Source organism: Canis lupus, chromosome 16, assembly GCF_011100685.1.
Source record: "Canis lupus familiaris isolate Mischka breed German Shepherd chromosome 16, alternate assembly UU_Cfam_GSD_1.0, whole genome shotgun sequence".
Taxonomy (NCBI): domain Eukaryota; kingdom Metazoa; phylum Chordata; class Mammalia; order Carnivora; family Canidae; genus Canis; species Canis lupus.
This window is the reverse complement of record NC_049237.1, coordinates 27,879,405-27,893,007: the sequence shown is the minus strand read 5'-3', so window position 1 is coordinate 27,893,007 and position 13,603 is coordinate 27,879,405. Positions and strand designations below refer to the sequence as shown.

Sequence of the window (13,603 nt, the reverse complement as noted above, 5' to 3'; positions counted from 1 at the left end):
AGAATAGGGGGAGGGAAAAGAGGGCAAGGAGAGAAAAGGACAGGGAATGGGAAGGGGAAGGAGAGAAACAAAGCAAAAAAACCTGGATTTTCACCAAAAACTCAACTTTCAGGCAACAGTCTTGGTAATATTTAGTGCAATCAATATCACTTTCTACATCTTTATCTCTTACACCTCAAGATCTTAAATAATGAAATATTAAATTATGCCCCACATGATTTACCAAAAAAGAAAATGAACTAAAACTTTTAAATCATATGTAATCATTTGAATCCCTGGATATAACAATTAACTGAAGGTTTAAGTGATACAAAGAGTAGTCATAGCAGATATCCAACAAAGAACTGGCTTTAAAATCTCATTACAAAGTGACTTATTAGAGGGGCGTGTGGGTGGCTTACTTAAGCATCGGCCTTTGGCTTGGGTTATGATCCCAGGGTACAGCCCCCAAGTTGTGCTCCTTGCTCAGTAGGGAGTCTGCTTCTCTCTCTCCCTCTACCCCTCCCCTAGCTTGTGCTCGTTCACTCTCTGTCAAATAAATAAAATCTTAAAAAAATTTTTTTTACAGATGTCTTGGTGGCTCAGCGGTTGAGCATGTGCCTTAAGCTCAGGTTGTAATCCCAGGGTCTGGGGATTGAGCCCCACATGGGGCTCCCCACAGGGAGCCTGCTTCTCCCTTTGCTTATGTCTCTGCCTGTCTCTCATGAATAAAATCTTTAAAAAAAATTTTTTAAGTGACTATTAGAAATATCATTGCACTGATTTTTTTCCTAGATTCCAATAAACAAAACGGAAATACAAAAAGTGAGCAGATTGTCTTACCCTGCTTCTAACTGCTTCTAGACCTATTTCTATTTTGGAATATATTTTTGAATGTACTTTATCAATAGAAGTAAAAAGTCTAGCCCAGGAAGTAAAATTGATATTCTATTTGCCAGATTCTCTAGAGCAAAAAAGCAAGAAGGGCCAACAAAACAGTTCTCAGGGAACTAAGCTTTAGCTTTGGTTTTTTTTGTTTGTTTGTTTGTTTTTAGCTTTGGTTTTTTTTTTTTTTTTTTAATTCTTTTGTTTTATTTTTATTTATTTATGATAGTCACACAGAGAGAGAGAGAGAGAGAGGCAGAGACACAGGCAGAGGGAGAAGCAGGCTCCATGCACCGGGAGCCTGACGTGGGATTCGATCCCGGGTCTCCAGGATCGTGCCCTGGGCCAAAGGCAGGCGCTAAACCGCTGCGCCACCCAGGGATCCCTTTAGCTTTGGTTTTAACCAAATTCAGGTTTTATGCATTTTTGTGATTCCCAAGGGTCACAGTGCATCACATACTTTTTTACTGCAGGTCTAAAAAAATGCTACAGTGAATGCATCTGAAGTACAAAAGGTTAACTTTTCTCCTTCCATGTATTCTTACTTAAGAAACAGCCAGTATAAGATACAATATAAGCTAAGTTCAGGGGTGGGGCATTTAATAAATGATTTAATAAATCAAATGGCATTTTAGAAACTACTTAGTTACAAAGCCTTCATCTTACAAATGCAGAACTAAGACACCAGAATAGCTAAAGTGTCTTTAAATAATCTCTTTTGGGGCAGCCTGGGTGGCTCAGTGGTTTAGCGCCACCTTTTGCCCAGGGTGTGAGCCTGGAGACCTGGGACCGAGTCCCACATTGAGTCCCACATTGGGCAACCTGCATGAAGCCTGCTTCTCCCTCTGCCTGTGTCTCTGCCTCAATCTCTCTCTCATGAATAAATAAAAACCTTTATAAAAAAATAATAATCTCTTTATCTCACTACCCAGTTTTATTTTCATTAGCACTTAACACTATCTGAACTTGTATATGTATGTTCATATGTAAGTACATATGTTGTCTTCTTTTGGAACCCAACTATCAAGGAAAAGGTGAGCTGGTATGAAGTAAACATTTCTTTAAAAAGAATATAACACATTAATTTATTCAGACATACCAGATATAAAAGCAGACTAGTGTTGTAAAACAAATATTTATTTCTTCCCAAATCAACGTCTGAGAAATGTCTTCAATTCATACATGTATTTGAATACCAACTAAACATTCAAGGTAGAATTGATTTGTTACATACCTATTATTAAGAAAATTCATACTGAAACCTCAGGTATACTAAAAAAAAAAAAAACTCAGTAGCATGCATCTTAAGTTACCAATGAAGGATGACTTTTATAAAAATTCTGCCTGAAGTTTTAATATATATGAATACTAACTCTGATTTTAATAAAAAGAGTTCTTCTATTACTTCATATTATTTTGTAGCAAACACACTAGTAATGAGTGTTAGGTCATTAACACTGGAAAAAGTTGGTCAAAAGAAAGAAAACTAATATTATTAACCATTTCTCTTTGCTTTTCCTGTTCCTCTTAAAAAAAAAGGAGTTTATTATATGCAAACAAAAATAAGTGAAGCTATTAAATTAAAAAAAAAAACATAAGCAGCAAGGTTCTTAGTGTCCCATATTTTTTTTTAAGATTTTATTTATGTATTCAAGAGACACAGAGAGAAGACAGAGAGGCCAGAGAGACAGGCAGAGGGAGAAGCTGGCTCCATGTGGGGAGCCTAATGTGGGACTTGAGCCCAGAACTCCAGGATCATGCCCTGAGCCAAAGGCAGACGATCAACCGTTGAGGCACCACCCAGGTGTCCCTTAGTGTCCCATGTTTTCAAAAATATTTCACTCTAATGACATCCATTCATTTATTCAAAAAATTTTACTCAGCACCCATTATAACATCCTCAGCTCCTGACTAGGGGTTAGAAGAAAGAAGTTATCAGAAATATTTAAATTTGAAGGGATAAAAATTGAAAAATTTACCTTGGACTTCCAGTAAATCTGAAATATTAAAAAACTTTTCAAAAAGATATTTCAGGGCAGCCCTGGTGGCGCAGCAGTTTAGCGCCGCCTGCAGCCTGAGGTGTGATCCTAGGGCCCCTGGATCGAGTCCCACATCAGGCTCCCTGCATGGAGCCTGCTTCTCCCTCTGCCTGTGCCTCTGCCCCCCTCTCTCTCTCTCTGTCTCTATGAATAAATAAATAAAATCTTTAAAAAAAAAAAAAAAGATATTTCAACTTACATTTTGTTCCTCTGGCTCTAATTTGGGGATTTTGTGTGACTTGCGCTCTTCAGATCTACATGAGTCATGCTTGTTGCTTTTTTTCCTCTTTTCTTTTCTGCTTTCATGCTTTGATTTTGTGTGCTCACTTGCTTGTACTTCATTTAAAAGGTCTCCACAAAGGGAAGACTCAAACAATTCCCTGCCATTCTGGATAGTTTTGGTTATTTTTAGTTTAATTTCAGGTGAGCCAGTCTTCTTTGGAATCACAGTTTGTGGTACCGAAGGAGGAGGTGGTAGTTGTGGAGGAGAAGGTTTTTCCAGAATTTCATGTGGTCTTGTGTTTGGAATTTCTGAATGGTAATAGTCAGTGGGGCTAAAGTTTCTAACTGCACCAAAGCCATTGGCTGATCCATTGGGATACTGATTATATGACTGGTATTTGGTTTGAGTTTCATACATGCTGATTGATGGTGGATAGCCATTTGTGAGTGGAGGAAGATCTTCCGTTGTAGGTGGGTATTGAAAGCCTTGCTGCAAGGTAGCTTCATATGGTGTCTGGCCACCATCTTCAACAATGTCACTGTTGTTATCAAAGGCATCCTCCTGACGGATGTTGGCGGAGTCAATGAGTTGAGGTGGTTGCTGAATTGTGTTTCCCATGATCCCTTGCATGAAAGAGAAAGAGAAATCCATTGTTCTGCTCCAGCATCCTTAACTTTCCCTTTCTCTCATCGGGCCTAAAGTTTAAAAAAAAAAAAAAAAGAGAGAGAGAGATTAAAAGGTGTTAATATCCTCACAAGCTAGAGGCCTATCAATTGAAAAAGAATTCACTAAAATATCCTGTACCCAATTTTCATATCCTGATGTGAAACACTAAATATTTTAAATATTTAAAGTCAGTGTTTCCACAAACACTAAATATTTTTAAAACAGGTAGCTAATATAATTCTGATACAAGGTAAATGCTTTTTACTTTAAATACTATTTGAAACTCTCAATTACTTTCATAAATTTTAATGTAACAAAACTTTATCCTCTTAGTAAACATTCAGAATAGTTTTGCATTCCTTTTGGTTTCACAAGTTAGAAATTATAAGTCTCAGGTTAAAACTGGTATTTACAAAGTAAGCAGTATTCTGACACATATAAATTAGGTTTCATACAAGTTTCCTTTAAATCACTCAGTGTTTTGTTCAGTGTTTCTCTTTGTTATTACAAAATAACAAAATCTTATTGCAAATATTCAAAATATAAAAGTAAAAAGGCCTGCCTATACTTCCCCCTCCATCATTCCCATTCTTCTGTCATGGATAACCACTGTAAATACTTTGATGAGTATTCTTCCAAATCTTTATATATATTTACATATAAAGTTTTTAAAATGGGTTTATTCTGTAATTTGCTTATTCAATTTAACAATATATCCTAGAGGGCAGCCCTGGTGGCTCAGCGGTTTAGCGCCACCTTCAGCACAGGGCATGATCCTGGAGACCCGGGATCGAGTCCCACGTCGGGCTCCCTGCATGGAGCCTGCTTCTCCCTCTGCCTGTGTCTCTGCCTCTATCTCTCTCTCTGTGTCTCTCGTGAATAAATAAATAAAATATTTTTAAAAAATATATCCTAGATATATTTCTATATCCGCATGTATAATTTTCAAAAATACTTTATTATTTAAATAGTTACACAGTAAACCACTGTGGTATCTATACCACAGTGTATGTACTTAACCATTTGTATACTGACAATCATTCAGCTGCTCACAACTGTTTGAAATTATAAATAGGTCTATAAGAAACTTTCTTGAAACTAGATCTTTGTGGATGTATGTATTCCTATTGGACAGATTTGAAATTTTGATAGATACAGCAAAACTGTTCTATAGGCGGTACTATATCAATTTACCCTCATGCCAATAGCACATGAGGAAGCCTGATTCTCTATACCCTTGTCAGTATTTAGCTATTTTTAACCAGGGGCATAAATAGAATCATCTGGGATAGTTTTACAAAATACATGTCAATCAAGGTCTATCTACTGATGAATCTCATTCAATAAATCTGGGGTGAGGCCCAGAGTATGAATATTTTAAGACCACATTCCAGCTGATTCTGATGCACCCTCTTAGTTGGGTCATTGCATTACAATCTTTGCATTGTAGTTACTGCTTTATACTCTTATGATTATTGGACCTACTCTAGAAGGTGCCTAAAGATGCTCACATTATGGAACAATGTTGGAATATAGATAAGCCTCTGTTAGGAAACATTCTAAGATCACTCTATGTTGTTATAAAGTTTGACAAGCCCACATCTTGAGACAGGATTAATGGACAATTCAGATATTATTTTGATAATCTCATAAACATTTCTTCTAGAAGGCTCTAAGGCAGAAAATATTTCCCTACTGGACTGAGTTTGATGAACTGGGTTTAGCTGCTTGAAATACTGTGAAGAAGGACTGTGAGACTACAGTCCAGTTCGAGTCTATGACCAATTAATAATGTCTACCATCTTGATTCCAGTAGGATTTACCATAATGATAAAGCATGTAACGCAAAACAACAAAGAAGGAAATGATTGCTGACAATACAGTTTTAAAGGTATATCCGATTAAACAGCTGCTGTTTACACTATTAGCAAATGGAAAGAATTTCAGAAGTTCTAGAATTGCAAACAAATGAGTACAAGAGCATACAGGAAATCAAACTGTCCATACCACTCTATAGTGGAAAGAGGTACAGAGGGGTGTTAGCACTCTTATTTTTTTAGCATTTATTCTGGGCCAAGGACTTTATACATTATCTCATTTAATCCTTATAACAACTCCGCAGGATAGGTATGGTGACTCCTGGTTCATAGGTAAAAGAAACTGAGCTTCAGAGGGGTTAGGTGCCTTGCTTAAATCATATAGCAAAGGGGGCAGAATTACTATTTGAATCTAAGTACGTCTGACTCTATAGTCTGTGATTTTTTTCACATTACCACTTCCACTTCACTCAGCCATAACTTCCGAGAGAATTCAGTTCTTTTGTTCATGTACCTTATTCCTGATGACTGCCAAAATAACACTTAACTATTCCATAATAACCACCACTAACACCTAAATAGCGCTTAGTATGTACCAGGAACCATTCTAAGTGCTTCACATATGGTACTACATTCAATCCTCCCAACAACCTTCAGGTAGATGTTAATATTAGTTCCCATTACAGACCAGGAAATAGAAGTACACCAAGGTTAAATGACTTACTCAAGCGCACAAGGCTAGTCATTAATCAACAGAGCTGGGATTTGATCTAGTCTGGTTTCAGAGTTGGTGATGCTAACCAACATAACATACTGATAATGCTGATAAATATTAGGAACCACTTCTTTATGCATGGCTGAAGAGTTGAAACATCACCTTAATTTGACCCTTGCAAAAATGCATAGCTCACAGACATGAGAACTGGATGTTCTAAAACTCTGTAAACAAACACAGGCAACTATACAGGTGGAATTCAAAAGTTCTTCAAACCTCCAACTCAGGCAAGTTAAATACTGACATTTGACAAGATGCAACCTGTGTTTTTGGGCCTTAAAACTGTCATATACAAGATCAGCTTCCAGATTAGTCTCCCAAATTATAGTCTACAGAGGTTTTCAGGCATATGTATTCAGAGACTATGGCTTCTGATGTTTCTGATTTAGTTCCAAATACAAACTTTTAAGAAGTCTGGTATTTTCCCCCCTTTTCTTCTCTAGCCCTAGAACCAAATATTTTAGTTTGAACTGAGAAAAGAAATAACACTACCATCTTACAATTATAGAATATTTTCAATGCATTCTTATTTGATCCTCAAAACAATTCTGTAAGGCTGACAGAGTGTTAGCTTAATTTTTTAGATAACTAGATTTAATATTTGAGATGCTAAATTTTCCAAGACTATAAAGCCCATTAATGATTAAATCTGAAAAAGAATCAATCTCTTGCCTTCTTTCTAATCCTGCCTCTTTACAACATCTAACTGCCAGAGAATATCCAGCTACCCCAAGACAACCATACTATGAGAGTCATATGTTCAAAACTAAATGAACTGTCCTTTCCCTAACTCAGTTTTCCTTTCAGACTACCCCAGATTTGTCATTGCTTCCACCATTTTTCTAGCTTCCTAGGCTAGAAGCCTCATGTTGCCTGGGTGGCTGGTTCTTACCCCTCTGTGAAGCCATAAAGTGAAGCACTGAACAAATCTTGTACGTTCTTTTATTGAAATCTCTGATTTCTTCTTGATCCATGTCAGGCCAGGCCCTCAGCACCTTAATCCTGAACTATGACAACTGATTTTCTAGATATTTCTAATCTTTAACTTCTTCCTGCACAGCAGTTGGAAGATGTGTCCTTAAGCCAAACTTTGATGAATCTATTCCCATACTAAGAAACTTTAAAGCTCCATATTATATACCAAGCCCCTTCTAAGCCTTTCAAAGTCTTCCATAATCTGACTTTCCTACCAACTCAAATTGTATATGCACAAATAAACTTTTCTGAGCATCCACTGGTCCAAATAATTGTAAGATGTGGCCTTGCTAACATATTACACTTTGTTTAATCCTAAGGAGCAAAGTATTATTCCCATGTTACAGAAGTGAAGAAATGGCACTCAAAAAGATCAAGTGATCTGCCTTTAACCACACAGTCAACAGAAGTTGAATAAAATGGTGAAATTCAGATCTTGTAACTCAATACAGTGCTATTTATATGGCAGCTGCCACCTCACCTGCAAATTATCTATGCTTTGCATTTTTTCCCAATATGTTCCATAGCTGCAATTCAAATACACATCTGACAGCTTCTCTTGTATCTCACAAACATCTTGAAATACCTAATAATGAATTTAGTTCCTATTCACTTACATGTGTCCTTCCTCCAGCCCTTCCTACAAGGAAAAAAAGAAATCTCCATCTATCAGTTGTCCAAGCCAAAAACCTGGGACTATGATAAATCCCTTACCTTCATTCCTGCTCTTACCCAGTGTATTAGTAAACTCCTAGAGTATCTCCAAAGCATACATCTCATATTTGTCTATTTCATTCCATATCTTTTCTTCTTCCCACTAGTCCAAGCCCCTCACTTAGTCTATTCCATAGTTACCTTCTCAGTCTTCATGCTTCTCTTGCCTATGATCTATTTGCCCATATAACAACCAGTCACTTTTTAACAATTAACCCAATCATTGGACTACTCCTCAAAACATGGCAAGAAAAATGAATTATTGCTATACTCAACAACATAGAGGGTTCTCAAAGTGTCATTCTGAGTGAAAGAAGCCAGACACAATGATTCCATTTATATAGTACACAATGTGATTTCATTTATATAAGGTTCAAAAAAACAGGATAAAGTTAAAATTAACTCTATGGAGGGATGCCTGGGTGGCTCAGTCAGTTAAGCATCTGACTTTGGCTTAGGTCATGATCTCTCAGGGTCCTGGGATCAAGCCATGAGTCTGGTGCTCTGCCCAGCAGGGAGTTGGCTTGAGGATTTGCTCTCTCCCTGTGCCCCTCCCTCTGCTTATGCAAGTGCTCTCTCTCTCAAATAAACAAACTGTGGAGACATCTGTCAGAACAGTACTTACTGGAGGTGGGGGAGCAGGCTATAACACTGGATAAGACCATAAGGGAGGTTTCTGAGCTGCTGGTTATATTTAATGTATTGATCTACATAGTAGTTACATAGTCTTAAGCAAAAACCAAAGAACAAACCTTCAGTGCTCTCCCAATGCACTCAAATAAAATCCAGACTATTTATCATGCCCAGCAAGTTCCTGGATAGTCAGACCTCATTTTACATTTCCAAAATTATTTACCAATACTCTGCTGCAAGCACCACATTCCAGCCACATTGGCTTCTTTTTAGTTTCTCAGATGTGCCAACTTCATCTTTGCAAACAGGATTTTCACATATGCTACTCCAGCTACCTGAACACACACATAATCCCTCCAAGAGGCCTTCTGAGATCCCATGCTCATTCTATTGACTAAGCCAATTTTTCTCCTTATAGCATTTACCATAATATGTCACACAAATATGTGTTTAGCTTCTTATTGTCTGTCTCTCTTACTCGATTACATGCTCTACAAAGGCAGAGATGGGGAGAGACCATGTATGCCTTACTCAATATTGCTCAATTAATAAATGAAAGAAACAGTCCCTGTCCTCTAAGGGCTTATAACTAGTATACCTCCATTTACCTGCCACATTTCTGGGGATATTACCCTACAGTATAACTTTACTCACCCACTAATTCCTTGTTTGTTAAAAATGTGTTATGCCCATTATAAAAAGTAATAAATAAATATTTACAATATTGATACCCATAGTTACATGACCAATTGATCTACCACAAAGGTGGTTATTCAAGGGGAGAGGACAGTATTTTCAACAAATGGGGCTGGAACAATTGACTAGATAATGGTACAGAACCCTTATATTATACACAAAAATAACTAAATTAGTTCATAAAACTAATACTAAAGTCAACATGATAAAACTTCTAGAATAAAAACAGGGACAAAATACAACACTGAGTTAGGGAAAAATTTTCTTAAATATCATGCACTATGAAAGAAAATAATCGACAAAATGGACTTCAAAATGTAAAACTTTTGCTTTTCAAAGGACACAGTTAAAAAAAAAATTTTTAAAAAAGGTAATTTAAAGTATAGCCATGAGAACAGGGAAAGATGGCAAAGTAGGAAGATCCTGAGCTCCCGTTCTGCCACAGACACATCAGGACAACTACATGTCATGCAACTCACTCTGAAAACAACCTGAAGACTAGCAGAACAGATCATCCACAGCTAAAGACATAAAGAAAAGGCCACAATGAGAAGGGTCAGAGGGGCAGACACATGGTCGGGAATCAAATCCCTGGTGCAGGGACCTACAAGTGGGAGGGATATCTAGGCACAGAGGTGCAACCTGAGGAGGGGATCAAGCCCCACACTGGGGACCCCTGGCCTTGGGGTTGTACACTAGGAAGACAAACTCCCATAATGTCTGGCTTTGAAAATCCTGAGCTAACTCTCAGAGATCCAGAGGGCTACAGAAAATCAAGACTTTGTTCTTAAAGGGCCAGCACTAGGTCACTTGGTTTGATGCTGCATAGCAGCATCAGTTTGAAAATGCCTAGGTTATAGTGAAGGAGACTTATTGAGATTTTGGACATATGCTGGAGACACAGGGATCTGTGACAGCTTTCTCCAGGAATGGAACTGCTGGTGAGCCATTTTTCTTGCCTTCCTTCAGCCTAGTTGGCTGGACACCTGCATGAGCCAGGCCTGATGCTCTCCATCTACCCTGCTGATACCACTGGCTGGCTCTGGAGTTCCCCTGTGGACCTACCCCATCCAACCCACTCATCCCAGCAGGGGCCCCTCCAGAGCAGCTCCTACCCCACCAAACCCACAGGCAGCTTCCACCAGGAGCAAGCAACACCTCGCAAAAGGACTACTACCCCACCACACTCTGCAGGCAGCCCTGATCCAGGATCAGTGCCCATTCAATGTGACTTCTGCCCCAGGGAAGGCGGTGAGCCAGCTCTGCCCGCTAGCATGCCCACAGCAGTTGTGGTCAGGCCTCTCAGCCAGCTTTGCAGGGGGCCAGCTCAACCCACTGCATGTCTTCAGCACCTACAGTCAAACTTCTCAGTCAGCTGTGCTGGGAATGACTACACCACAACCAGAAAGCTTAAGGGACAGCCCTGTTGAGGGTTAGCTCTGTCCACCAGTGCATCTGCAATGGTCGTGGCTGGTTACTGCTGACAGCTGGACTTAGGGACAACCCCACCCACCAACAGCACACCCATAGCAATGAGGGCCCAGTCACAACAGGAGGACATATGCAGCCCAAACAGGGGACAACTCTGGAGCACCTGGTTCTGGTGAAAAGGGCGACTCACTATAGAATGTCTTCCAAATAAGGCAATTACTTTTAAGACCAGGAGACATAACTGACATACTCTAAATACACTGAAACAAACACAGAGAGTCAGACAAAACAGAAGACAGAGGAATATGTTCCAAATAGAAGACTAAGACAAAATCTCCAAAAAAGAATAAAACAAAATACAGATAAGAAATCTATCTGATAAAGAGTTCAAAGTAATGGTCATAAAGATTCTAGCCAGACTTGAGAGAAAAGTGGATGAACTCAGTGAGAACTTCAACAAAGAGACAGAAAATATAAAAAAGAGCCAATCAGATCTGAAGAATATAATAACTGAAATGAAAAATCCTAGAGGGAGGGGTACCTGGGTGCTCAATCAATTAAGAGTCTGCCTTCAGCTCAGGTCATGATCCCAGGGTCCTGGGATTGAGCCCCCCGTCAGGCTCCCTGTTTGGTGGGAGATCTGCTTCTCCCTTTCCCTCTGCCACTCTCCCCAGCTCAGTCTCTCTCTCTCTCTCTCTCTCAGATAAATAAAATCTTAAAAAGAGAGAGAGTGCGAGAAATCCTAGGAGGAGTCAATAACAGATTAAAGGAAGCAAAAGAACAGTTCAGAGATCTGTAAGACAGGGCAGTGGATAGCACTCAAACTGAACAGCAAAAAGAATTTCTTTAAATGAGGACAGGCTGGGGCACCTGGTTGGCTCAGCTGGAAGAATGTGCGGCTCATGATCTCAAGATTGTGAATTCAAGCCGCATGTTGGGTGTAGAGATTACTTAAATAAATAAATAAAAACTTTTTTTAAAATTAGGAAGGTTAAGGAACCAACAGAACAATATCAAGCACACTAACATTCACATTATAAGAATCCCAGAAGAAGAAGAAGAAGAAAAGGGGCAAAGAACTTATTTGAAGAAATAACAGCTGAAAATTTCCCTAACCTGGAGAAAATAGACACTCAGGTCCAGAAAGCAAAGACACCCCCAAACAAGCTGGACCCAAAGAAATCCACACCAAGATACACCGTTATTAAAATATCAAAAATTAAAAATAGAGAATCTTTATTTTTTTTTTATTTTATTTTTTTTTTTAAAAATAGAGAATCTTTAAAGCAGCAAGAGAAAAGCATATAGTTATCTACAAGGAAACACCACAACATTATCCACTGATTTTTCAGCAGAAACCTTACAAGCCAGAAGAGAGTGCATGATATAGTTAAAGTGCTGAAAGGAAAAAAACCTACATCCAAGAATACTCTCTCCAGAAAGGTTATCACTCAGAATTGAAGAAGAAAGAAAGAGTTTCACTGACAAATAAAAGTTAATGGAATTCATCACCACTCAACTGATCTTACATGAAATTTTTTTTTTAAGATTTTATTTATTTATTCATGAGAGATACAGAGAGAGAGAAGCAGAGAGACAGCCAGAGGGAGAAGCAGGCTCCATACAGGGAGCCCAACATGGGACTCAATCCCGGGACTCCAGGATCACGCCCTGGGCTGAAGGCAAGCGCTAAACCGCTGGGCCACCCAGGGATCCCCTTACATGAAATATTAAAGGGGTGGTAGGGAGGAATGTTAAAGGGACTCCTTTAAGCAGGAAAAAAAAAAGGCACTAACAGGAAGAAAATTATAAAAGGAATAAATTTCACTGGTAAAAGCAAATATAAGTAAAAGTAGTAAATAAATCACTTATAAAGCTAGTATGCAGATTAAAAGACAAAAGTAGCTAGGCACCTGGGTGGCTCAGTTGTTGAGCATCTGCCTTTGCCTCAGGTCCTGGGATCAAGTTCCACATCAGGCTTCCCACAGGGAGCCTCCTTCTCTCTGTGCCTATGTCTCTGCCTCTGTGTGTCTCTCATGAATAAAATAAATAAAATATTTTTTTAAAAAAGACGAAAGTAGTAAAGTCAACTATATCTACAAAAATCAGTTAAGGGGTACAAAAAATTAAAAAAGATGTAAAATATGATGTCATATATATATGACATGTGAAAGAGGGAGTAAAAAATGTAGCGCTCTTAGAATATGTTTGAATTTAAGCAACCATACACATAGGATGTTATTTATGAAACTCACAGTAAACACATACCAAAAAACTATAATCAATACACAAAAAAGAAACAGAAATCCAAGCATAACACTTAAGAAAGTCATCAAATCATGATGAAAAAGAGCAAGAGAAAAAAGGAACAGAGAACTACCAAAAAAAGTGGAAAAAATGAACTAAATGGCAATAAGTACATACTTATCAATAATTACTTTAAACGTAAATGGACTAACTGCTCCAAAAGACACAGGGTGACCGAATGGATAAAAAACAAAACCTATCTCTACACTGTCTACAAGAGGCTCTCACTTAAGACTCAAAGACACATACAGACTGAAAATGAGTAACTGGAAAAAGATATTCCATACAAATGGAAAAAAGGAAAAGCTGGAGTAGTAATATTTCTATCAGACAAAACAGACCTCAAAATAAAGGCTGTAATAAACAGTTAAAAGGGCATTACATAATGATAAAGGTATCAATCCAAAAAGAGAATATTACAATTGTAAATATTCAATGTACCAAACATAAAGCACCTAAATAT

At 38.2% G+C, this 13,603-nt stretch overlaps 1 protein-coding gene across 6 annotated transcripts in view; it reads right to left on the bottom strand.

The window, feature by feature from the left end:
- Window positions 1-13,603, bottom strand: part of NSD3 (nuclear receptor binding SET domain protein 3) — a 123,973-nt gene that overhangs the window by 70,566 nt on the left and 39,804 nt on the right. For all 6 annotated transcript variants that reach the window (XM_038560048.1, XM_038560047.1, XM_038560049.1 and 3 more), the window contains exon 2: window positions 3,103-3,821. In XM_038560048.1, the coding sequence (XP_038415976.1) occupies window positions 3,103-3,777 (675 nt within the window). In that variant the 5' untranslated portion in view covers window positions 3,778-3,821. The remainder of the gene's footprint in view (window positions 1-3,102; window positions 3,822-13,603) is intronic.